The following is a 27,963-nucleotide window of genomic DNA, read 5'->3' on the forward strand; positions in this document are numbered from 1 at the left end:
TAAGGTGCACACACAGAGTGGCCTATAAACCATTCGGCTGGCCTGAACAGATTACTCAAGCCTTGCCTCCCAGACTTAAAATTGTCCTGTCTGCTTCACGTTCCCCACACACAAAGTATGTCTTACTTGTAGAGACCGTCGGGCTCCAGACACTTGAAGATGACGGAGTAGATACTGACTTCAGGGACCTCTCCATGGCTTCGACCAGCTGCTACACAAGATGTACCCAGGCCAGAGAGTAAGTCATCGGCAAAACTCAGGAATTCTCCTGGAGGGAGACAAAGAAAGATGAGCTCCCCAGCTCAGGCCTTGGTGAGCAGACATTCCTGCTATTGTCCAAACCCATCAAATGTCTGGATACCATTATTAAGAGGATTAATGGACGGAACAAGCACGGGATACGAAAATGACACAGGTCAGTGTCTACTCCTGATGACTCGTTTTTAAATTTATGCCTGAATTTTCTCAATTGTGAAGTGGAGATACTAATACCTACCTTTATAAGATTGTAGCAAAGCTCAAATGAGGTAAATTACTGTGTAATAAAAATGCATGAAAATGCAACAGGAGGACAGGGCTTTCTGTCTAGAATAACTATTCTGGCCTTGTCACTGCCACTAACTTCCTCTTAACTCCTTAAGCAAGCCTCCTTGGAATTGCTGTTTCCTTCCTTGTACGATGAAGGAGTTGGACTAAGGATGTAAAATAGGTCTCATGTCATACGGTCACTCTTACGCACTGGTACTGGATTCAGGGAGTGTCATGCTGAGATGGGCAGAGACTGGTCCAGCTAAGGGGGAAAGAGTTCCATGACTGATTAGTGATGAAGGTCATGAGATAGGAAGGGACAACAGAAGAGAAAGTGCCCCAAACCCCATGATTTCTAAAAGTCAGTCTAGCCATTGGATTTTAGGAGGCTGCTGAAGTTTACTAGAAACAGAGCTAATAAAGAAGACGAGATGAAGACTAGAAAGAATAACTGAACATCTGGGATCTTGGGATCTAGTCTTAGCTTTGTGAAGCGTTTGCTGTATAGCTTTGGAGAACTAAATTCCCATCTCTGTACTCTAGCTTTCTCCTCTGTAGAGTGAAGGTGCTAGAGTCACTGTTAGGATTTCTGACAAAATAAAATAACATAGATGTGCACAAAGATTAAGTTATGAGGGTAAACACTACGGTACTATTTAAACTAGCAAGCATTTTAAAACAACTAAATGTTCAATGATATCAAAACAGTAATATCAATTATAGTTCAATGATGCAATGGAATATTTTATAGCCATTAAAATAATATTGTGGAAAAATATGAAGTTATTTGAAAGGATATTCATGGCATAGTAAGTTTAAGAAGATAGGTTACACTATTACAGAATAATTTTTGGTGGACATTTTACACATATATCTATCTAGAAGAAGAAGGAATAAAATATAGCAAATGAATAATAGTGGCTTTGTCTGGAAAGTTAGATAATGGGTACTTTTTCTCTCTTATTTTTGCTTATCTCTCTTTTTTAAAATTATCTACAAGGAACATGTATTGCTTTTGTAGCAAGAAAAAAAAATCAATAAAAATGACTTAAAAATAAAGTAAATGAGCCAGACTAAATGGCCTCTAAGTTCCTTTCCAGTTCTAAAACAGGATGATTTTAGAGGCACGTGAGGTATTGTATACCACATGATATGAAATGATATGAGGCCTCCCAACTGTTGATTCCTTGTTCTTCTTCATGCCTGATATGGAGGGCCTTGCAGTCTCTCCTCGCTTAGATTCTCGGTAATAAACAGGAGGAGAACATCTGTTAACTATCTTCTCTCTACTTGGGATTAAGGACAATCCAACGTGATGGTACCATCATGAAACAATAATGTTGGCCGAGTGTCTGAGAAGACACGGTGCTTCTCTACCAGGGAACTGAGTGGACAGAATTCACAGATCACTTCCTTTTGGTCTTGTAAAGAAGGGTTTCATCCTTCACTCACAAGTGAACCATGTGACATGTGTCTGACTGAACTGTCTAGATGGCCCTGGGATTCAGACGGACAACAGTTCTAAAACGTATTTGTCCCTATGGTCCAACAAAGCAGATCTGATGAGTAGTGTTTTTTGTTTTCTGCTTTTTACAAAGACAGTTCATAGACTCGATATGTAGATGCCAGAACAAGTGTCTGAATCAGGCTAATGTCAGTGACATACAAGTTCAGCTGCTATTGCCAGGCAGACTTGGGACTGAATTTGAGTTCTCCCATTTATTACAAGTCCCTTAACTTCTCAAGTCTCAGTTTTCCTTTCTGTAGCAAGGGGTCAATGACTCTTTTATGGGTCTGGAATCTAGAAAGAAAGGCTGAGTCCAGGAAGAAAGTCTGTCTAGAACCAGAGATTTTGCTATTAAAAAATGAAGAGGTAAATTCAATGTTTCTTTTATCTCAATTTTTGGCATCCCTATTTCTTCTATAGGCCTCTTATGTCAAGCTTCTTCCATAGTAAAATCATAAACCAACAATGTCTTCCAATAGGTATCAAAGCAGAATAATGTATGGGGTGAAAAATAAAGGAGAAAAAACATGGGACTATTCACTGGATGGAGTGAGGGCTTTGTTTCTCTTGGTTTTTCACGATTCCACATCTGGCTGCTTGCATTTGTTTTCTTTGAGCTTGGATACATGTCTGTCTGCTTTTCAATTTGTTTCCAGATAGCCATTGAAAGAGTTGGCCCTTCGTGAGGGAACTCAGTATGCCTGTGGCCTGTATTAATTAACTGTCTTCAAGCCAAAAGATGGTTGACATTCATTTTCAAATGGACATAGTTTTCCAGATATTTCCATGCATTTCAGAATAATTTAGACCATGGATAAAAGCCCCATAAATATGTCTGGTCAGTAAGACTGGCACACAGTTCTAAGGTTTATAATAGGTTTAGTTCAAGTGAAGAAACTGGATAATGTGGAGTATATAAATAGTCATATCAAGCACATTATAAGGATATTTAGTGTCCAATTCTGTTTGGGACTATATACACATAATAACCTTCAAATGAAAAGAGTTAATATGAAGGAAACTGATATTTTAGTAGCAACTTTTGTTTTTCCCATTTAATCCTCACAACATTCAATCTTAATGAGTTAAATGTTAGTATCTCTGTTATAAAGCTGAAGTTAAGCTCACAAATTTAGGAAGAGACAGAGCTGAGATTTGAACCCATATCATCCTAATTCCAAAGCCATACCTTTTCTTTTATGTTATGCTGCCTCCTAGAGAATGTTTAAAAAAACCGATAGTGTTAGAAAGGGAACTTTCTCAATTCTTTTCAATTTGAGATTGAATTCATGCCACTCTCTTAGCTCTATGGGCTTGGGAAATGAAACAATAAAAGACCTTCTACAGCTTGTAATCTGACAACAGGAAGGGTTGTTAAATACAGACCCATAAAGTGAATTGTAAGATTGCTTGTTTTGGCACTCTATTCCAGAAGGTTTAAATGCAACCTAGAAGGGGACAGGTGAATGCAGCGACCCTCACTGTCTTTCCTTTCCTAGCGGAGGGGGAACTAAGAAAGGCCTGGGGGCTTCTCCATGTACAAAGGTGAACCAGTGCAATTCAACACATGTATTGTGGTTCCACAGTATACCATGTTCCACGCAGCACTATAATTGAATGAACAATAATAAAGTGCAGTGGTTAAGAGGTTGGGCTCTGCATTTACACTGTCTAGAATTAAATCCTGGTACATCCCCACTTACAGCTTGCTTTAGACAGGTTCCTTGACTCTCTACAGCTATTTTATCATATGTTAAATGGGTATAATAATGCTATCTAATATATATTGTTTACAAATAACAACTATTTGTAATTGTTAGCACAATGTCTGGTATACAGTAAGAGCTCAAAAAATATATCAGCTATCATTATTGTTTTTGTTATTATTGTGTCATCATAACAGAGGAGATATAAGGACCCTTAGAGATTATTTTTATCCAAATTGTTCCTTTTCCAGGTGATGAAAGTAAAGCCCAGATAAAGAAAGTGGCATGTCTGTGGCCATACACAAAGTGGGAGGTAGACTTGGAACAAAACTTGGACTCTTAACTCCTATGGCCTGTGAGATAATTCATATCAGCCAGCGTATTGAGATAAAATCACTGAGAACTGAAGATCTTCCAAAGCTGCCCCAGGAGCCTGTGCTCCTCAATTTGTGACCAACTTTATTCAACACGAATGTGAGCTTTATTTACTGGACATTTACTATGTGCCGGGCACTGTATGTACACGGTACACAGCTCTACCCTGTCATCTTCTTAAACTTGAAATCTCTGAGAAAGACAGAACGCCCAGGAGAGACAGAAGACGTTCAACAGGCTTCACACATGTAATAAATTCTAACAGTGGCTTGAGAATTAGAATATTTAGAACTCTGGGGATAAGAAGAAATGGCAGACATGGTGGGTGCTGAAGTCTGTCTCCTCTATACCTATACTAACCTTCAACCAGATCAACTCCAGTTTGATCTAATTTACATACTAATAGTCCATGTTTTATTTAGGTTGAAAATAAAAACTGTTTTAAAAATCTCGGCTTAAAAGTTTTATTGCTTAAAATATTTGAATCCTAAAACTCTGCCACATTCCCTGATAGGGATATAGAGGCTCACGAATGTTACACCCCCATTCAAGGCTTCGAAGCTACTCCCAGGCAGAGGCCAGAACCCAAATCCAGCTCTTCTGCCTCTGAGCGCCATGCGCCTTCCACTAGGACACTCTGCCCAGGCCACTTCTGTCCCCTCCTCTCTAGGAAGTCGTTATGGCCACATGGCAGAACCCTCCTGGACCCAGGCTGCTACTGCCGCCTCGCCCATGCCTGTCCAAGACTCTAACATTCTTTTTCTGTTTTTCTTTCCTTGAAAACAGATAGGGAGTTGGGAGTCGCTGTACAGGAATGCGCCTGTTCCCCATTATGGCTCTTCTGGGGCTGTAACCCGAGTGGGCTTGGGCCAGACCCTCACACACATTTCTTTATCCACTCAGACTCGAGCCTTGCTCTCATTACCATCCACAGAAAAGGTCAATCACAATTCTGCTGAAGCTACAGAACCAACCCAACAAAGCACAGAGCGATTTTTCTACAGGCCCCACCCCCTGCCTCAATTCTCTCTCTCTCCCTCCCCTTTCATCACTCCCTCCATCCTCTTCCTCCTTGTTTTCCCTCTCCTTCTCCTCTCTCTCCCTCTCTCTTTCTCTCTCCCTCTCTCTCTCTCTCTTCCTCTCTCTCTCTCTCTCTCGCTTCTGATTGAGTTGAGGTCACAGTCAAAGCTGGCCACAAGAGCAAATTGAAAACAGGTTGGGAGAAAAGCAGCAAAGAAATTCCAAAATGGAAGGGGCCAGAGCAGTGAGTTATTTAGCCCAGGTGGGGAGAAAGGTCCCTGCTTGGGACTCCACACTCTTTTCAAGAAACACCAAGGGGATTTAGAGCTACTCTGGGCCTGGCCTCTCTCTAACCTACAGATGCTCTTTGCTGCAGTGCCCAGGGAGAGGCAGGGCTCTGCATTTCCCCACCTTTCCTTTACTTGGACAAATGTAGAAATTCATTCTGAGACCTTGTCAGTGACAAAATGCATCTCTGAGGGCCTCACACCATTCAACTGCAGTTGGTTCACTTCTTCCAAAACAATGTTATTTTAAATCGGAAGAACCAGTGTGTGACGATTCTCACATTCATTGAGAGAGGCAGTATGAGATACGAAAAAGAGAGTGTGTTTGGGGGGCAGATGACACCCGGTTTTGAAGCCAGGCTCCAACACTTATGAACTATATTACATAGGGATGGATGATTAAACTCTGAGAGACCACTTCTTCATCTGGAAAGCAGATGATCAGAGAACTGGGCAAGGAGTAAGTAATAGATGCAGTATACCTGCTACATGAATGGTTTACCAATGTTAGCGCTCCCTTGCCCCTGCTGCCTCATCCCCATCATGTCTCATCAGTTTGCCTGATGGCAAAATTTTTAGTGGTCAAATTCAGCTGCTTTTAGAAACATTACATAATACCTAACTCCCTAAAACCTTCCCTATTTTTTGCAAAATGAAGTAATTTTAAAAAGAAGGAAGGAAGAAAGGTAGGCAGTCAAGGAGAGAGGGGAAGAAAATGTTTATTTAGCTCTTATTACATGGCATCAGCAGTGCTAGACATTTTTACTTAATTATCTTGATTAAACATTCAAAGCAATCCTGTCTTGATTAATATTCAATACAACCTAATGAATTAGGTTAATTGTACGTTTACAAATGAGGGATTAGGTTCAAAGAAGGTTAAATGCCTTGCCTAACAAGATCCACCAAGGAAGAATGGTAGAGAAAAGGCAAGAACCAGGACATTCGTCATCCAAAGCCTGTGGTTTTCCTGCTACACATTTGCCTACAGACTGTAAGATGCTTTTGGTGAGAGTTGTATTTTGGTTACCTCTGTGTCGCCAGTACCCAGCATAGGGCTGGCCATGCAGGTATTTGCGGAATTCTGTGAAACCAAACTTCAGAGGTTGAAGCCTGGATCCACACTCATCTCCCCAACACTAGCACTTGTCATTAGAACTTTCTTTTGGGAAATCAGGCTGCCTCCTGCATGATCTCTTTCAGGAGTGCATAGGACTCCCATGGTACCGGAGAGAAGGGACTGCCAAAGACGTAAGGGATCCAAAAAAGGCCATGGCGGTCTAGCAGATATCTACTGAGAGCCCCTATATGCCTGTGTTGTGCTAAGGGACTTCTGGCACATCCTCATACAAGCCCTCAGGTGGACATCTGTAGGTTTGACCTGCTCTAAAATCTGTCTCCTTCCACTTATAGCATGCCGGATTTCCACCGGGGAGCCAGCTCTCCCCCAATTTCAGTCTATATGATTTAGGTGGAGCTATGGCCTCCTGCCTCCTTCAGAGATGAGCATGTGATCAATGGCATGATATGCCATACCAGAGACCAGCAAGAGATGAACAAGTGACCCAGGCCTGATCAATCAGACTAACATCTGGGACAGAGACCAAGTCCTGATGACGTCACTTGAAGCCTTGGATCAGCTGTGTCTGAAGCTAGATATACCCTTGGATATTTCAAATACATGACTCAGTATTTTCCCTTTTCTGCCAAAGCTAGTTTCTATTTGTTTTCCGTTACTTGCAACCAGGAGTCCTACCAGATAACAAATCCTATGAGGTAGATTTTGTGATTGCCATTTTATAAATGAAAAACAAACAAACAAAAAAGGTCACAGGTCTTAAGCAAGTTGCCCAAGGTCACACTCCATCTAAATAACAAGGCTGGACCTCAAATCCAGAGCCGTCAGATGCCAACACCGGAGCCTTTCCCATCATAAAACACTGCCTAGGGCAGAGGATAAAAGGATTCTATTATTCAACAAATCACCGAGTTATGTCCAGTGTCCTGCTTCCTCTGGCCCTGTCTTCCGACCTCACTGCCTGTGCTCCCTCCCTCCCTCCCTCCCTCCCTCCAGGCTGGTATCCCTCCTCCTCTTAATATGCAGACCATGCTCCTAACACAGGGCCTTTGCACCTGTGCTCTCCATACCTGGACAGTTCCTCCCCATGGCTTTGCGTGATTCACTCCCTCTCCTTAGCCAGATCACTGCTTAAACGTCACTTCCTCAGAAAGGCCTTCTCCAGCTACTCAATCTAATCCAATCCCTCTCTATCCCCTATTTCACTTCATAAAACATATCGTTCTCTCTTATACTGATGAATTACTGGACTGCCTGCATCCCGCCCTGTAAGCCCCCTGATGAAGAGACTTTCTTCACTTAGCAAGCTGCCTATACACAGCGTGTTCTCCATAAATACTTGTCTAGGGAATGAGTGTATTTACTCTGTACTGTAAAAAGAGCTGAGGGCTGTGAACGCAACATGAAGAAGAATGTCTTAGTTTGCATTCCCTGGAGAGCACAGCCTAAGAGAAGGGCTTGGGTGCAGAGGGTTTATTTAGAAGGTGGCTCCAAGAAGCAGGCATGGGGAAATGGGAAGAATGAGGTAGGGAAGAGGAACAGTCAACACAGAGGTGCATCACTAAATCTGCCGCTGTGAGTCATGGGGGCTCGATCCTACTGCGACCTTCTGAGGAGTGAACGGGATGTCTCCCCCAGAACTGTTCGGCTGAAAGTTGGGGGGCTGGAGCACATATCCGCCGATGATTCCTGATGGCCATCGGTGGAGAGCCTCCCCGGGACAGTGAATTTCCCCACACGTTTTTTACTGCGGCTTGCCCCCAGGCCTAGGGAGCTCAGTCTCATACAAGGCCATGGCACAGAAAGTACAAGTGTGCATTTGAGGTCACTGGCAGCACAAGGTGAGCCTGGGTGTGCACCACAGTTGCAGCTGAAATAACCCTGGGCCGAGAGGCTATGTCACTGCCCCAGTGGCATCTGCTACAAAGACCCAATCTCTGCCTTTGAGGAATTGATAGAAAGATCCACGGATGAGCCTTCCTCACTGAGGTCTAGGATAGACCCTATAGCTCCACTGCTGAAACAGTCCACAGTTACCGAACACCCACTCCATGCCAGGGAGAGGACTGGGCACCGCAGACACAGTCCTGAGCCGCACAGGCAAAGCCCCCTCCCTGGGGTGCTCACAGCTAAACAAGGCAGAACTGCAATGGCCGCTTTCGTGAGCAACCCTCCAAAGAGTCTTGCAACTTATTATTAATACAGAATTTAGTAATATTAACCTCAGCATTAATATGCAGTTGGCTAATAGAGCCTGCCCTTTTCTACAGTTGGATTCAGTAGGGCCGCAAAAGCCCTCGTCATCCCCACCATCTTGAGGACAAATGATGCTAATACATTTGGCTAGACTGGGTGTTGCTAACTTGTGTGAGGAGAGCCGGTCTGGGGACCGGACTGCGGAAGAGGAGGGGCGTGGAAGGAGAGCCAGGCCCCCCATCCCCCTCGTCATCACTCTTTGAGTGCCACAGTGTGTGTTCACTGCCGTCACAGCACTCATCCACGGAGGGCTTTCTTTCCTTTCTTTCCTAAATCATATCCCTAAACATTACATTGTTGTGAAGCGGAAAGAACCAACTGTACACGATGTGCTTCTCATCAGACTCTTGGTTCCTCTAACACATCCTACTTTCTCCAGGCTCCAGTCTTCATTCAGCGTCTCCCTCTCTGGGCAAAAAGGCAGAAAACTTGTGTGCTGACGGTGGGCCCTAATAGCCCCTCTGACCGCAGTTGTGATGAAACAGCATATAATCTGGCAGAGCTGGGTTATTATTCACATTTTGTCAAGAGGAGAAGAGAGGCTCAGAGTTGGGGCACACTGCCCAGCCACACAGCTAGTACACAGCGAGCCTGGGACTTGAACCCGGGCTGATCCGGTGCCAGAGCCTGTGGTTTTTCCACCACAACACGCACTTCCTAATTGTTCTATCTCTGTGGGCCTCAGTCTCGTCGTCTCTAAAAGGAGGATGTCAGCATCTACTCTGCAAGGGGCTCATGAGGAGTGAATTCAATTAAGTCCATTAAATATATATATATATATATATGTGCCTTATAATCGGCAAAGAGTGATGCACCTGTTGTTAGGGGAAATCCACAGAGTGTAGGTAAGACGATTAAAACGTCAGGTGGGTGCTTCTGGAGTTAGAAGGAGGGAGAAGAGACCGTCCTTTGGGGGGTAATGAGGTACGTCGGTGTTCAGCCCCAAGGACGCACCAGGGAAAACAAAGTGTGAGGACGAAGGACCTTTACGAGCCCAAAAACATAACCACCGGTGACACAGAGCAAAGAAGAAAGGGGCCAGGGGAATGAGGATGCTATAGGGCAGGGAAATCTAGGGCTAGCTCCCTGGGATTGGAGCTTCCAAACTCTTCTCAGCTCTGGAGAACTGGCTTCTCTTCCTTGATTTCAGCTGAAGTTCCACATCCTCAGAGCCTTCTGTACCACCCTGTCTGAAGGAAACCCATACTGCCCATTCTCAGTTATGCCTCATCATAGAACTTGTGATTTTCTTCTGAGCACTAGTGACAAGCTAGTTACTACAGTTGTTTGCTTTCCTCTTTATTTCCATTTGATTACTAAAATGTTAGCTCCATGAGTTCAAGAGCCTTGTCCATCTTGTTCGTTGTCTCCTCAGTGGCTGGCAGAGTCTGGGGGGACACAGCAGCCATTCACTAAAGATCCACTGACTGAATCGGGGGCAGGTGAGGCTGGAGAAGAAAGTAACTAATGACTCAGCTAGGCTTTGTAAATGTGTTGAGACAACTTAAGTTTTCGCTCATACCCAATATCATTCTGAAAGCTTCCCTTGGTCACCCCTCCATCCAGCAAGAGTCAGACTCCTACTCTGGGCTCCCACGGTGTGGCCTTGCTTCCCACCATTGTGGCCCTTAACCCACTGTCCTGCGATCACCTACTCAGTGTCTCCCTCCCCCGTGGACTGGGAGGACCTATGGAAAGGGACCTACCTGCCTTATTCATCGTCTGAGCCCTGCGATGGGCATGCAAAATAAGCAAGTTGATGAACAAGCAGGATGAAGACCCACGAGGGGAGCAGTGCGCTAGGGCTTCCTCATGCAACAGCCTTTGAATTGTGTCAGAAAGAGCAATCCCATGGGGCCAGCAGATCTCGTGTGAAAAGGCCCTGGATCCAGAGTAAGAGGACACAGGCTGCACCCCTGCCTCTCTGTGAGACTCTGTACAAATCACTTCATCTCTCTCTGCCAATGCAAATGGCCATGATAGAAACAAAGGGCATCAAGCACCCTCCCATCCCTTACCTGATCTGATCTTGCAGCTAACCCCAGCGTTGTGACCCTTTTATTTTCCTCTATACGTGCCTATCACTTTGCCTCCTCAGTCTTAGCTTCCCTGAGCTCTTTGTCTAGTTGTCAGCCCGCGACACACACCTCAGGAAACTTCCCTCATTAATATTACTCCTCTTGATCTCTGCCCAACCCTGGCATTTCTATGCAGCCAAGCCCTCTGCTGCATCATCTCAGCGTCCACACTGGCTGTCCACGATCCCTTTGATTCTTGTCTTTGCAACGAGAAATGCCTTTCTCTTCCTACAGCCCTCTCCTTTGTAAAGCCCTTTACAGTTTGCATTGCATGCCCCGGCCTCCGCATCATATTTAAGCTTCACAAATGCTCGGTGAGGTGGGCAAGACAAGATGGAAGTGAAAAATCACATTCTACAAAAGGGGAAACTGAAGCTCGGGAAAGAGGTACTGGGGCTGGAGCACACATTTCCTGACTCCTGATCTAGTGCATTAGCAGCTGTACCACGTGCTCTTGTCTCTTCATCCAGACTGTGAGCCCAACCATGACTAACACAGCTTCAGAGCCACGCCCTGAAGGCACATTTATGAGGCACTCACCCTTACTGAGCCCTCCACATGTTACTGACTTAGACTATTATATTCACTGAGACACCAGTATCAAATACTGGGTGGCGGGAAAGTAGCAGAAAAGGCAGTATTGTGCTCAGTCCTGGGTTTAAAAACTGACTTTGCTAAATGACTCTTCCAAGCAAGTTACTTAATTTCTCTAAGCCTCATTTTCTTCATCTGTAAAATGGATGTGAAAATGCCTATATTAAAGGAATCAATGGAATCATACTGAGAATTAATTTAGACAATTAGCACAGTGCCTGGCACCTGGTAAACATTCAACAAATGGCAGCTTTACTGTTATTACTGTTATGAAAAACACCAATTCACGGAACATTTCATATGGGGTAAGTAGAGAAGAGAAATTCAACAATCCAAGGAGGGGCTTCCCTGGTGGCGCAGTGGTTGAGAGTCTGCCTGCCAATGCAGGGGACACGGGTTCAAGCCCTGGTCTGGGAAGATCCCACATGCCGCGGAGCAACTGGGCCCGTGAGCCACAACTACTGAGCCTGCGTGTCTGGAGCCTGTGCTCCGCAACAAGAGAGGCCGCGATAGTGAGAGGCCCGCGCATCGCGATGAAGAGTGGCCCCCGCTCGCCGCAACTAGAGAAAGCCCTCCCACAGAAACGAAGACCCAACACAGTAAAAAATAAAAACAAAACAAAACAAAACAAAAAAACAATCCAGGAAAAGTGAATTATCCTCATGAATTTAGTACCTCTTGCTCCTCCCAGACCAGAACTGCACAAACTATGTGCCCAGAGATTAAAAATTGCTGAATGCCCAAAACTTCTCGCCTTTTCTAAATATAAGCCTCAAAGCCTGGGGTGAGCAGATAGTTGGGGTATCTTCAGTAGATAAGGGAGCCTCTGCTTGTCTTTCTTCTTTCTCCCTGCGGAGAAATGTAAGCTTCAAACCCAGTCTGACCAGGACCCTCCAAATGTGGCCTCAGGGGTACCCCATCGAGGCACCAGGGAGGACTGGAGATCCCGAGTCCATTCCATTACCCAACCCACTTCCTCGCCACCCTCACGCATGCACACTGCTCTCCTCATCCCATCCCTGTGCTCAGGCCCCACAGCAGGGAGCATCCAGGAGGGTGGAGAGAAGGCCAGCAAAGATGAGTCAGGTTTTCCGGTTGTGCGAGCAACACCATTCCACCAGGCTGAGGTGCATCACTGAGAAGGAGGTGGGACCTGGGAGGTGGCAGAAGGAGGTAGATGTCCAAATGAGAGAGACAGGCAGACAGACACAGACAGAGAGAAAAAGACAGAGACAGACACACAGAGAGAAGGAAATAGGGAGGAATAGAGAAGGGCAGTCAGAGAGAACCACAGCCAGGAAATACTAAGAGACAAAGAGACTGACGTAGAAACAGACAGCGGTAGAAAGGAATAGAGAGAGAAAAAGGGAGAGAGAGTCATAGACGGGAAGAGAGGGTCGGAGAAAGACAGATACGGGTAGAGACCAAAACAGAGGGGAATGGAGACAGAAGGAGGCCAAGATTAAGAGAAACAGGGAGGAAGGGAGGAAGGCATAAAGGGAGGGAGGAAGGAAACTACCCAAGAAGAGAACAGGACAAGACAAAAAAAGAAACAGCAGGGGCAGAGGCAGAGAGAGATGTGGGGAGCGAGCGAGCTGGACGTTGAGGTCCAGCAATGCAAGACGAGGAGCGAGGACGCGTGGCTCCCCCGGGGCTGGCTAGCGTCCCTTCTCCTCTTCCCATTCTCCACGGCCTGACCCAACGCCCTGACACAGGACACAGACCCTGGCCCAGAGGGCGGACGCTGCTCCCTCCCCTCTTCAGCTCTGGACCCCGAACCAAGACAGCCAAAGACCTTATTTTCCCACAGCCTGACTGGAGGAGGACCTTGGGGTCCCTCTGAAACCCCACGGGGAGAGGTGACTTTCTGAAGAGGCTCAGAGGCCAGAAGTGCTTCCACCAGAAATAGGTACCCTTGAGCATTTGATCAGGGCAACTTTAGTGACCTCTGGTTCCACCTACCCCAGGGGAAATGATCTGGAAGGTGAAGAAGGGAGAACGAGTAGGCAATAGCCATGCTCATCTAAATCCCCTCTTCTATCCCTCCCACACACAGATTTTTTTTTTCACTCTCTATTGAAATGACTCCCTGGCCTCCCCATTTATATTAAAATTTTCCTTTAAATAGAGAAGGGGAAATGAGTCCTCTCTTCAATCCACAATGAAAGCTATAAGACAAACCGTCGTCGGTTTTCAAGCTTGGAAAATTTGTCTGGTCAGTTTTTCCTACTGTTTAATACATGCCTTAGGTTACACTGAATGGGTAAACACAGTTTATAAGTGACTAACTCATACCTAACTCTACAAGTTTATAGCCATATATATATAATATATTGTAATATATATAAAGTATATTATACATATATACCATCTGCATTTATATAGCATACATAAAATGTATCTGTATATATGCATATGTGCATATATATACACAATACACGTATATTTATATGTACACACATAAACACACACACATATAAATACGCATACACATGCATGGGTGTATAAACAATCCCTCAAATTTGTACAGCTCCTTAGGGTTTACAAAGCCCTCTCTTTCTCTTGCTTGATCCTTACAACAACCCTGGGAGGTAGACAGGGTAGGATTATTGCCCCCAGTTTACTGGTACCTGTGGTTAAGGCAAAGGCTCCAGGGACCCTCAGATCTCGAAGCGGTCACAGTTCCCCTCTCCACAGTCATGCAGACTGATTTCATGAGCACAGGTCGGGCAGTGCCCACTTCTGGACCTGAAAGGATGCAAAGCCAAGGGAAGCCTGAGGCATCACCTGTTTCAGGGCTTCATTTTACAGACTGGAGGACTGAAGCTCAGAGAGTCGCTGCTAACCTATACGGTGCCTCTGTGCAAATTAGAAAAAAACAAGCATCCCTTCCTTAAGACACCTTCCTTCTATGTATCTGAAAATTGCCTTAGCATTCTGATTTCTTAGAACAAGACACTTGATCAATCATTAATACGTGCCCACAATGCCTACAATTGGAATGGTGGGCTTTTACATGTGGTAGCATTCTGCACTGTAAAACTTGTACAACTGTATGTGGCATTCCTAGGAGTGAGCTCGGCCAAGTTCAGGGCAGAGAGGAGGGCAGGAGAGAGGGTTGGGAAGGTCAGATGAGGAGGGACCAACCTGGATTGCTGGGGTCCAAGAAGACAACTCATTTCACTTAAAGCTTAACAGGAGAATGATAATAACTAGTGTTTATTAAGCACTTAATCATGTCTGATGCTTGCAGTAACCCTTGAGAGTAGGACATATGTCTAACCATTGCTTGCATTTCTTCCATGCCTTCTCAACTAATATTAATAATAAATATTATTCACAATCGTTTAGGTACTATGCTTAATATTTCATGCACTTCAGCTCATTTCAGCTTCACAAGAATCAAAGCTATTTCCCCACATTTCAGATGAAGATATCAAAACCCACAGAGGTGTAGTAACTCACAGAGGTGGCCAAGGTCACGTGGCAAATTGTGTGGCTGAGATTTGGGTTTTATAAGGAAAGGATAGAGGTAGAGATATTGTCACATGTTGCATTCTCTGAAGATAACTGAAATGCTTTCCACACTCAGTCACTACTGATCATCCTAGCACACCAGACCCTACTTTGTATATAGGGCATCAATATCCAGCAAAGGGAAGGGATTTGCCTCAAGTCATATCACATGAAGCAGCAGCCAAGAATGATAGCAGCAAAAAAAAAAAAAAAAAAAAAAGAATGAAAGCAGCTCTCTGACTTCTCATTCTGTGTGTTTTCCAGTGTCCGACAGTCTACCCATTCCTTTAATCACATTGAGGCTGCTGATGAATGGAGCCATCTGGATTCATGGAGTGTCTGCTCTGCAGACACTATAGTGGCTCCAACTCAGCTTTTCCCTGGTAACTAGCTTGCCTCCTTGTTTCCACCTCTCCCTCACCAATGATGCAAATGGATATGAAGAGTCATCAGAAATATAAAAGGGAAGAAAGGAAGGAAGGAAGGAAGGAAGGAAGGAAGGGAGGGAGGGAGGGAAGGAGAGAGGGAGGGAAAGGAAAGGCAAAACAAAATCAATGGCAGAAGTCTGCTGCTACAGGCAAAGAAAGCACTGTGTTTGGACACCAACAGAACTGGGTTTCCTGCCTTCAGCATCCTCTTGTATAAATGGGAATAAGTACTCCCACTTTGATGGAATGTTTTAAGGAATTAATGTGATGTAAAGTGTCTGGCCCAATGCTTGCCCTTGACGTATAAAATATGCTTCCAAGGCAAGGAGAAGTGGCTCTCGGCTAGGGGCACTCATATTGGGCTAGAACTTTACAATGTACGTGTCATCTCATATCCATCAACTCCTTACCATGGTCTGTAAGACCTAAGTGGTCCAGGGCCGCACTACTGCTGCAGCTACAGCCCCTTGCCCTCTCCGTTGGCTGACTCTGCTTCAATGACTCTGAAGTCATGTCATCAGAGAGGTATTCCCTGATCACCTTAACAAAAATGGCATCCCCCAGCCTCCATCCCCAACTCCTGCTTTCTTTTATCTATTATTTTATCATCATCTCCCCTTCTCCCACTTCATGATAGAGAGGCAATTGTTGTTGTTGTTCAGTGCCATGTCCTCAGCTTCTAGAATAGTGTTTGGTACACAGTAGGTGTTCAACAAGTGTGTACTGAATGAACTCATGGTTCCTCACAAAACACCAAGAGGCTAGCCAAGCTGGCATTCTGATTCCCATTTTACACATTAATAAACTGAGGCCTGGGGATGTGAAGAAACTTCTCCAAAGGCCTCCCACTGGTAAATGACAGAGGAGGGACTGGCAAGCTGAGCTGTCAGACTTAAATCCAAAGTCATTTCTATCCAACCAAGTTGTATTTCCCATTACCGCTCCCCTTCACCTCCAAGTAAACCCTGGGGAGTGGCGTTACTTGGGATTCTGTTGCTTAGGTGATGTCGCAGGAGATGGAGGTGTGAGGAGTGATTTCCCCATGTGTTCTCCACCCAGACATGGGCCTTGCCAGGGTCATCCGGTAGACAAACCAGAGCACTGGTGCTCGGCTGGGAGCAGGCAGCAAAGCATCCGTGTTGCAGACCAGCCAGCAGCAGCCAAGTGGAGGAAGGGATGGTATCAAGTTGGGAGAATGTGGGAAGAGGGCAGGCAGGGATTGCTGTAGCCTCTCCAAGGCTCCAGAGAGCCAGGCGGGAGAAAGCCAATTACCCTTTCAGAGCAATTTCCGCTCTATAAAGAGGTGATGACTTACTTCATCGCCCCGAGGTTTCCACTTGCCTCCTGGGGATGGCCGAGTCCGACATGGGAGGGAGGGACTCATGGACTCCTCAGTTCCCTAGAGAGGAAAAGAACCTGGGCTTGGACTTGGGCTGTGCTTTGACTTCCTTTGTGATTCACCTGCCCTCTCTGGATGTCAGTTCTCTCGTCTATTAAAATAATTCTTGGGCCTAGAGGAACTCTGGGGATTGGTTTGGGGGAGATGGTGTCGAGAAAAACATGTGCCATGTCACGTGCCCATGCAACAGCCTGGCACTGTGCTTGGTGCTCTACGTACGTGATTGCTTTAATCCTCACAGAAACATGTGAAGCTGGCATTATTATGCTTATTTTTCACTTGAAGAAATGGACGTACAAGATCAACAACTCATACAGATGGTGAACAACCACGTTGGGATCAGAACCAAGGGCTATCCAGGCTCTAAATAAGATGTCCCCTTCAAATGCAGAGTTGGGGTATTGTCATTTGACAGCCTCAGAGTCAGAGCCAGGTCCCTTAGGGACCACTGAAGTGAATCTTCCATTTCCCAGATGGAGAAGTAGGCACAGAAAGGAAAGTGAGTTGCCTGAGGTCACACAGCAGGCTCAAAGCAGAGTCAGATGAGTTCAGGGAGGAGGCATTAGACACTGGTTACATGGTGGCGGTACTGACACAGGCACCACCTTCATCATCTCACCCAGCTCTACAACCTGCAGGAGTTTCACCATGCTCCACTCTCTCTTCTAGAACTTCAGTGCCCTTTCAACAGGACCAGTCAACAGACTGTGAGGTAGGGGGGTGTGTGCGTGTGCGTGTGCGTGTGCACGTGCGTGGTAAAGACACCCACTGGGAAGTCCTCCTCCATGAAGGCATCACTGACGCCCTTGCCCACATGCATCATAGCACTTTACAGTTTACAGGGCACTTTCCTTTTCTTTCTTTCTTTTGATCCTTACAGCAACACTTCTGAGCAGATGATCTTACTTTCACTTTGTAGATAAGGAAAGCTGAGGATCAGAAAAAGGAGTTGACTTGTCACAGCAATAAGTGAGAGACATGGAATTGTGAAGGATCTAGGAGCCGGATGCAGCTCCGCTAACTTCCTGTCAAGTGACCTTTCCTCAGCATCCCCACACAAGATATGGGATGATTAGAGAGCAAAGAGGGGAGTGCTTCCACAGAAGGAAGCACGGGGAAGAAAACAAGGCAAGGCTATGGGACAAGGAAGAGGTAGTTTGGAAGACCTGAGCAAGACGGAGTTGAGAAGATCCCCCAGGTGCAGTTTTCCAGGTGGCAGTGAGGGTGGAGGTTTCAGCCTTTGCAGTATCCTTTCCATCCCACACCTCTCCCCATCTCTGAATTTTCAAACAAATTCCCTGGTAAGCTGAATTTTCAAACAGTTCCCATTTGGATGTCAGTATGAATCTTGATTTCTCCCTTCTTCTGGAGACAGAATGCTGATTTTGATTAGGGTCAACCTCCCCCTCCCCGCCACCACAGACAGAAAACAGCAAAACCTACATCATAAGTCAACTGTTATTTGTCGATGGTTGCTTTGGTGGTGGGCATGTGAGCCAGGTGTAGGGAAAGTGTGCTGGAGGGCTCTCGAGAAAGGTTTCCTCTCTCTCTTGGGATAGAAACACAGGAAGAGAGTCCATTTCCTCCTTTGAACATATCCAAATGTAATGCTGCAAAGCCCTCTGGTGATCTTGTGATTGGTGCCAGGCAGCCATCTTGCTACAAGCTTGGAGAAGAAACAAGAGCATTACAGAGAACTGGGGCTGGATCTCCCAGAGGTCACACTTGGATCCACCCGACCTCTGGACTTATGGTAACATGAGGTAATACAGTTCCTTATTGTGTAACTTGCTGTCAGTCACAGTTACTGTTACGTGCAGCCAAAGGTCACCTGACTCCTCCTGGTGGCTCTTATGTGTAGCCTGCTTTGTGACCCCGTGCAGTTCTCAGTAATGGGGTTGTGACCCACTGAGTCAGGTCATCAGAAGTTATTAGTCACAAATAAGAAAGATAAAATATTTAGGAATGTTTGGGGCTTCCCTGGTGGCGCAGTGGTTAAGAATCCACCTGCGAATGCAGGGGTCACAGGTTCGAGCCCTGGTCAGGGAAGATCCCACAGGCCTCGGAGCAAGTAAGTCCACGTGCCACAACTACTGGAGCCCGCGCGCCTAGAGCCTGTGCTCTGCAAAAGAGAAGCCACCACAATGGGAAGCCCGTGCACCGCAACGAAGAGTAGCCCCTGCTCGCTGCAACTAGAGAAAGCCCGCGCGCAGCAACGAAGACCCAAAAAATAAAATAAATAAATAAATTTATTAAAAAAAAGAATGTTTGGATAAACAACAAGGTCCTACTGTATAGCACAGGGAACTATATTCAATATCCTGGGATAAACCATAATGGAAAAGAATATGAAAAAGAATATGAAAAAGAATGTATATATGTGTGTAACTGAGGCACTTTGCTGTACAGCAGAAATTAACACAACATTGTAAATCAATTATACTTCAATTAAAAAAATGTTTGGCTTTTTAGAAAATCTAGACCAATGGTTCTGAAACTTTATTATGCATCATTTATTATGGTGGGAGATTCTTTTTAAAACAGAGATTGCTGGGCCCTCACCCCCCAGAGTTACTAATTCAGTAAATCTGTAGTGGGGCTTGAGGATTTAAGTTTCTAACAAGTTCCCAGATACTGCTGTTGCTGTTGGTAAGAACCACATTTTGAGAACAAGTGATTTAGACAATTTTTATAATAATGTCCCTCACACTTATTTGCATATAAATATGATTTCTCGGGCAAGAGAAGAAAGAAGAGGAACTATAGCGAGAAGTCAAACTCCTGGAAATCTCTTGGGGAGGTGTCTTGCATTGACTACACTCTTCACATGTGTCATGTGGAAATAAGGGTTGAGATACAAGATTCCAGGTGCCCATGGCTTCAGACTCAGAGAGACTATGACGTAGGTGCAGTGATTGATGGCACAGAAAGATGCTCGTCTTCATCCCCTGCCACAAGGCTAACATGTTTGTGAGCTCAAAAGGTACTAATATTGTCATTATCCATATCTCTGTTGTCATCATTTAGACTTTATATATTCCTTTCACATCCATCATCTCATTTAACCTTTATAACAACACTGTGAAAAAGATCATGATGATTATAAAAAGGATGAGGAAGACAAGGGAGAAGAGGAGGTGGGTGAGGAGGGGAAAGAAGAGGTTGACTGCCACTGTACAGATGTGGAAACTGAGGCTGAATGACTTGTCCCTGTCATACAGTAAGTAAATTCCTGAGCTAAGACTCAAAGCCAGGTCTGCCTAAGTTCTGTATTCTACTAAACCGTGATATTTTTGGTGAGTTGGCACAGGTATTAACTGTGGATAAGAAAAAGAAAATTCAGGTACTCTAGAGCTATCTCACTTTCCAAAAGAAGGCTAACTTCTTGCTTTAGAAGCAGAGCAGACCTAGCCTACTGGGACAGCATGGTATCGAAAAGAGAGTATGTTGACCTTGGGTGGGTTACTAAACTTCTCTGAGCATCCATCTCCTCGGCTTTACAAGGTCATGACGCCTTCCTTGCAGAACTGTGAAAACTGGCAATATTATATAGAAAGACCCTAACAGTCCTTGGCCCAAAGTAGGCCCTGAATAACAGGAGGCTCTTGTGATTTTGATACTGATGATTATTCAGGAAGGTTCTAAGAATGAACATGTATGAGGCAGGTGGCAGGAAATGGTTCAGATGGGATGGCTTGCAGGGTTGGCTTGTGTAGACATGGGCACTTCCTACTTAACCAGGCCTTTGATGCCAGCTTCAAATATTATTTTCTAAAGTCATAATTTGCTAAACCGAGAAGTTCACAGGCCTTACTTCACAAATTATTGCTTTCCTGTTTCAAGAGCCTCCCATAACTAGAACTAGTCCTCCATGAAGTAGGCAGAGAGTAGGAGCTGACTTCCACGAAGAAAGCATTGTCTCAGGGGCAGCAGATGCATGGAATATATTTTTTGGTCAGTGCTCATTGGATTTTTAGCAAGGAGAGAAAGGTCAAAATGTTAAAAAAAAAAAAAAAAAGAAAGAAAAGAAAAGAAAAAAAAATCACAAAGCTTAGATGCTCAGATTTGGATGGAAGTCTGTCTTGCTCTAAAACCCGGACCCTCACAGATGCTGCCTCCCCATTTCATTGACAGGATGTTTCTAACATGGGTTGGACACCCTGGTGGAAGGAGAAGAAAGGTGATTCTTGGTGGGATAAATATTGAGGCTCCTATTTTTCAGTGGCTTCTGCAAATGTCTGTATTCTTCACCAGAGTAAGAAAATGTCTTTTATAATTTTGTTCTATAGTCTCGCCTAGTAGGTGCTACGTGAAACGTAACTAAATTGACGGGAAGGCAAGTGAGTTGCTGAAACACAGTGCTTTACTATTTGAGCTGTAGATCTTAACCACCTTGGGTAAAAATGTTTCCATGGGAAAATGTGGTCAGAGTTCCCTTCCATGCTGAGGTGCCAGAAACACCTTTCCTTTGCAGCCTTTCACTGATTTTTGTGAGGCAGCGTGGCATAATGGAAAGAGCTCTATATTTAGAGCAAAATGACATGAGTCCCAGTCCCAGTTTTCCTGATCTCTTAGTTGAATGACCCTTGGAGTCATTCTCTGAATCTCAGTTTCTTTATCTGTCAAACAGGCATGAAAACTCCTACTTCTCTGGGTTCTTCTGAGCTTAAAGGAAAATAACGTTTGCAGAATCACTTTGAAAACCGTAGAGCCCCTGTGCAATTTTGAAGAGTTGTTAGTAACTCTCCAGTCTGTGAGGATGTGAGCCCCCCTACACAACTTCTACATGAAAGTGGGCATTCACTCCTCAGGGCTCTGTGGCCAAGGTCCCAGGCCTCTCTGTGGAGATGTGCCCGCTTCTGTCTCTAAGCTGCCCAGGTGTCTCTGCTCCAAAAGCTCCAACTTCCAAAAGGCATAAGCCCAGAGATAAAGAGAACTAAAAGAGAGCGATGATTGCAACACTTGTAGACAATACGTGGAGTAGCTCTTGCTTCTGCCTGGGGCCCTGCTGGCAGAGCGTAGGGTGGAGGGTGGAAGGTGTGACAGAGGAGAAAGCATCCGAGCCCAGGTGCAGGAGACTTCCCCGCGCAGGGGCTGGGGTCTCCTCACCTTGTTTACCCTTGTCCAGCCTGATAGCCTAAACACCATGGACAGCTTCTGCCCTCTACGGCCACTGTAACATGTTAATAAATCAAGCAACAGCTTAAAACCCACATCCAAAAGCTATTTGTCTCATCTCTACCACTGGTCCTTGGGTTTGGGTGATAAGGTTAGCCCAGGGCAGCAAGCAAGCACAAGAGATTTATTAAAGCAAGGCACCTGTGTTCAACAGCTGTGGCAGAGAGAAGTACTGAGAATTCCTGAGGTGCGAAGGGAGGCTTCTTGCTCCTTTATCCTACAGGTGCCCGCCTTAAACAAAGCTCTTACCATACCGTTCCCCTATTGAAAGGTCCTTAATTATTCACGATGGGTCTCAGAAGAAGGTTCAAGTTCTTTAGAGTCACCCTAAGCAATGTACTCCCAACCACCATTCCAGACCCACTTTCTGCACAAACCATCCCTTCTGGATTCATCTCCAAACAGCTCACAGTTTCGTACCTCTTTGTTTTTGCCTGAGCTATTCCCTCAACTTGGCAGGTCACTTCATCCCATCCCCTTGCCTGCTGCTGGCGTAGTCCCTCTTACTGAAATCCTACTCATTTCCAAGGTCCAGTTCAAATGCCGTCTTCTCGTGCCTCCTGGTCCAAAGCCCTCTCTACAGCCCTATCCATTCCTTCTTCTCTAATCCACAGTTGACCTCTATTATTTGGTGCTAATTTCATTCACACAAAGGCTAAGACATCAGAAGGCTCAGGTTTGCATACATGTTGTCGCCCCCCCTACAGGCATGGTGCCATATGGTGGAGACCTCTAAAAACTTCTCTTTCCTTACCTGTTGTATGGGGATAATTATAATCCTCGCCTTATGAGGTTGGTATGACTACCAAATGTGACAAGAAATAAAAAAATAAATGTTAATTTTGGAAACATGACATTGTGATTTTCAGTATGCCTCCCCAGTTGGTTTTTGTTTTTTAACTTCCTGGTGAGCCCAGACTGATATCTGTACCCTAGGTGATCAGATCCAATTCTAACATAGTGCAAGTGATCAGAAAATGTTTGATGAATGTGGAAGCAACCTAAATGTCCATTGACATATGAATGGATAAAGAAGAAACGGTATACATATACACAATGGAATATTACTCAGCCATAAAAAAGAATGAAATAATGTCATTTGCCGCAACATGGATGCACCTAGAGATTATCATACTAAGTGAAGTAAGTCAGAGAAAGACAAATATTATATGATGTCACTTATATGTGGAATCTAAACAATCATACAAATGAACTTATTTACAAAACAGAAACAGACTCACAGACATAGAAAACAAACTTATGGTTACCAAAGAGGAAGGTGGGGAGGGATAAATTAGGAGTTTGGGATTAGCAGATACAAACTACTATATATAAAATAAACAACAATGTCCTACTGTATAACACAGGGAACTATATTCAATACCTTGTAATACACTCTAATGGAAAAGAAAATACAATGTCTGATGAATAAACAAATGAAAAAAATGAGTGAATCGATCAAACAAGAATCAGGAAACAGGACAGAAGACTTATTTTGACATGAGAATGACCCCTTTCCCATCAACTAAATTACAGTTCCCCCGATATTCCTTTTCATAACACCTAAGAGTTCCCTTCATAGAACCTATCACAGTGTGAAATGTCTATGTATATATGTTGGTTTAGTATCTCTCAGCTGCATTTGAAAAGCCCTCCAATGATGGGGACCATTTCTTTTTGTCCACTGAATATCCAGTACCTAGGACAGTACATGGCATGCAATAGCCACTAAATATATAACTGTTAAGTGAATAAATACAGATATTTTAATTTTATTTATAAAAACAGAAAATCATGCCTAGATGAAAGGTGAAGTCATAGTGTAGCTTTTTTATTCAATAACTGTTTATTAATGTAAGCAGAAACACCTTCTTGTTCCCATCCCATCCCCCAGTCTGCGTTAGGGGCACAGTCTTTACTCTCACTGTCTCTCCATTTCCTCCATGGAAACACTTAGGCTGTATTGCATTTGTCCGTGTCCTTGTTTGCTTGCCTACTAGACTCTGGTTTCTAAAACAGAACCACCTTTCATTTATCTTTATGTCCTAAATGCACAGCCATGTATGCAGAAACACAGTAACAGCACAAGTGCAATTATGAAGTTCTGTTTGACATGTGGTTCAAGGTCCCTCTGCTTGCTCATAGTTGCTTTTTTCTTCTATTTGGCCTATTTGTTCACCAAAATGCCTCTAGGTTTATACAACGGTGGAACAAACATAACTGAAATTTTGGTTCCACGATTTACATTGGTAACTTCACATTCATTTGGCAGTTCTACCACATTTCTGACAACTGCAGATTTCCTGTCCAGCTAGGACCTGGACATATAGGAGATGAAGTGACATGTTTAATGTGTATGTGTGGTAGGGTCATTGGGAGCTGCAAACACACAGGGAAGTCCTGGGAGGTGAATAATTGAGATCTGATGGAAGCTGACTGACCTTGAGTTTCCAAAGCCAGAAAACCCAGCAGAGTACTTTGGAGAAAAGCTTTAAAGACAGCACAGACTTTGGAAAGAGTGTCTACTGCACATGGGTGAAACCAGAGTATTTAATTGACAATCACATAATCAGAAGAGCTGGGACAGCTGCTACACATGTGTAATAGGTAACCAGCATAGAATCAAAAAATTAAAATTTCAAGTCATAAGTACTGAGGGGTGGTGGTAACGATTCAAGCCAGAGAAGACCTGAGCCAGGGCAGCTGGGATTGGAAGAAGTATTGTCTGTAAACATGAGGCACTATCATGTGTGATTTCACATAGTTATCACAACAACCCTCTAGGCTGCTATCATTTTACAGAGGATGGCACTGAGGCTCAGAGAGGCTTCATAAATTGCCTAAGGTCACACTGTTCCTAAGTGGTCATGTCAGGATTAGAAACCAAATCTGCATGTTCCATATTCACTAGTGACACCTTCTCATTGATGCTTAGGATACCTCTGGCTGATCTGTCAGGAATGGGCTTGAGCTGTGGTTCCTAGTTCTGAACTAGCTTCTAAGAAAAAGAAAGAAGGAAAGAGAGAGGGATTGAGAGAGAGAAGAGAAAAAAGAGCGAAAGAGGAAAAGAAAGAAAAGACAGAAAGAGGAAGAAAGAGAAAGAGTGAAAGAAAGTAAAAGACCAAGTGGGAGAGAGGGAGGGAAGGAGGGAGAGGGAGGGAGGGAGGGAGGGGGAGACAGAGAGAGGGAGGGAGGGAAAGCAAGCAAGCACAAAAGAAAAAGGAAAGAAAGAAAGAAAGGGAGGGAGGAAGGGAGGAAGGAAGGAAGGAAGGAAGGAAGAGAAAGAGAGAAAGAAAGAAAAAGAGGGAGGGAGGCATGGAGGGAGTGAGGAAAAGATTCTGGTTCTTTGCCAGCCCTACTGAAAAACGATCTTCATGGCTGTGACCTGTGACATCATATTTACAAGCTCTCTCCAGGTGGCTCTCATTCCCAAGGTCAGAGACCCACAAATCTGGAGGGGACTCTTGCTCTGGGTGGTGTGTGACATGTGAACTTCTAATATCCCTTCAAGTTCCTGGGCTGTGTGTCCCAAGTCTCGCTGTTTGTTGGTGCTCAGAGTAAACTCTCTTCATGGTGATCTAAGGAAAAGTACTGAAGATATATTCCATGCTTTATTAATTCTAGAATACATTCCTTTTTTCATCTTTCAGTATGTCTGAAATTGAGCTGTGCCTGACAAGTGATGATGACGTCAAACAGCTTCCGTCAGCCTGGCAGCAGATGTCACTGCTTGCGCTCGTGTGAACTTGGCTGTTGTTCCTAGTGGTACAGTTGGATGCGGACAACCCTCAATATTTCAGGCCACAAACTACTTAAGAACTAATTGTGGAAGGAACATGAAACCCGACTGTTGTTCAATGGGCTTCATTGACAACTGCTGTTAAGGTCGAGAAAGCACCAGCAATAAAACTTGAAGGAAAATCCCAGGGAGAATAATGGAGTCTTCTTTTAAGAAATAAGGTAATAAAAATGAGTGATGTACTGACACATGCCACAACATGGGTGAATACTGAAAACAATATGCTAAGTGAAAGAAGCAAGTCACAAAAGACCATATATTGTAAGATTCCATTTCTGTGAAACCTCCAGAAGTGGCACATCCATGGAGGCAGAAAGTAGACTGGCGGCTGTATAAGACTAGGGAAAAGAGAGGAATATAGGGAGCGACTGCTAATTGGGTAATGGTTGTATTTGGGGGGGAGGGTGTTGAAAATCTCCTAAAATTGGCTGTGGTGATAGTTACACAACTCTGTGAACGTACTAAAAACTATTAAATTGTACACTTTAAATGGGTGAATTATATGGTATGTAAATTATATCTAAATACAACAGTTAAAAAAAACTATTGGGGAGAGGGGAAGAAATACAGCATAACCAGTCCTCTGGCAGGCAAAGAACAGGACAGTATAAGGAGAACCCTGGGATTCAAAGACCTTGAGTCAAAAAGTGATTAAGAAAAGGCAGAAAGCTTACTGTGAAAAAGTTTTATGATTATCTGAACATTTATTTTACTTTTATATCACAAGAGTGATGTATTATAAAAACAGAATCAGAATAAATGGGCTCTTTCAATAAGTCTAAAAATTCAATTCATAAGAAAGCATTGGGGTATAGTTCAGTTGGCAGCATTTTCTTTTCTTTCTTAATAGCACCTAAAATAAAGTGGCTCTTAAAATCAACGGCATCTCGAAGTGATGAAATATAGTATTTGAGTCTCAGCTACTTGAAGCTCGTTTTTCCAGTCAATGACTAGCTATGAAATACTGGATATATCCCTTACCTTCTCCATTCCTAAGCTTATAAATCTCTATAGTGGATTTATTTCTAAGGATCCTCTTGGATCTGAGATGTTCTAATTTAGATTTTTATTCATGCCTGGTGGGAAATTCACCATTCATCAGGTCTTGCACCAGACCACAGGCTTGACAAATAAGGAAGAGAGGAAAATATCACATCCATTTAAATTTATCTCCTGAAAGGAATATGCTAGAAGAGAAAAGTAAAATGATTTCTTGTACTTTTCCCTTGATTATCTGTAGTTTCATTTCTTAATCCTCTCTGAATCCCAGATCCCCAGAGATCTTTTTTTTTTTTTTAATATCTTTATTGGAGTATAATTGCTTTACCGTGATGTGTTAGTTTCTGCTTTATAACAAAGTGAATCAGCTATACATATACATATATCCCCATATCCCCTCCGTCTTGCGTCTCCCTCCCACCCTCCCTATCCCACCCCTCTAGGTGGTCACAAAGCACTGAGCTGACCTCCCTGTGCTATGTGGCTGCTTCCCACTAGCTATCTATTTTACATTTGGTAGTGTATATATATCCATGCCATTCTCTCACTTTGTCCCAGCTTACCCTTCCCCCTTCCCATGTCCTCAAGTCCATTCTCTAGTAGGTCTACATCTTTATTCCTATCCTGCCCCTAGGTTCTTCATAACCATTTTTTTTTTTTTAGATTCCATATATATGTGTTAGCATACAGTATTTGTTTTTCTCTTTCTGACTTACTTCACCCTGTATGACAGTCTCTAGGTCCATCCACCTCACTACAAATGACTCAATTTCGTTTCTTTTTATGGCTGAGTAATATTCCATTGTATATATGTGCCACATCTTCTTTATCCATTCACCAGATCCTCAGAGATCTGACAGTGAGTGGAATAACACAGTAAAAGGGGAAACTCTGGGCCTGTGGTCAAATGTGTGCACCACGGCAGCCAACTGCTTGGGCGGCAGCTTTGGCCCCTGAATGAGTTCTCCTTGGTGTGTAATTGTCCAGCTTGTAGTAGCTTCCTGATGCTCTGTGTACAGGGCACCAACGAGGACGTCTGAAGCACTAACCCCAGAGGGAGCTCACACAGAGACAGGACTTTCAAAAAGAATAGAAACACAATGGAGGAAGAGAATGGCTTGTAAGCTCAATCAGAGAATGTAAATTTTTTAATAGGTTTGAGATTCCTTTTAATTATCAGACTTCGCATAAGATTATTTTTGTCTACAATGCAAA

General features: G+C 44.1%; 1 protein-coding gene across 2 annotated transcripts in view; it reads right to left on the bottom strand.

Annotated features, from left to right (window-relative positions):
* Window positions 1-27,963, bottom strand: part of ASTN2 (astrotactin 2) — a 902,613-nt gene that overhangs the window by 53,849 nt on the left and 820,801 nt on the right. For both annotated transcript variants that reach the window (XM_036855709.1, XM_036855708.1), the window contains exon 20: window positions 127-268. In XM_036855709.1, coding sequence (XP_036711604.1) covers window positions 127-268 — 142 coding nt within the window. The remainder of the gene's footprint in view (window positions 1-126; window positions 269-27,963) is intronic.

This window comes from Balaenoptera musculus, chromosome 6, assembly GCF_009873245.2.
Source record: "Balaenoptera musculus isolate JJ_BM4_2016_0621 chromosome 6, mBalMus1.pri.v3, whole genome shotgun sequence".
Taxonomy (NCBI): domain Eukaryota; kingdom Metazoa; phylum Chordata; class Mammalia; order Artiodactyla; family Balaenopteridae; genus Balaenoptera; species Balaenoptera musculus.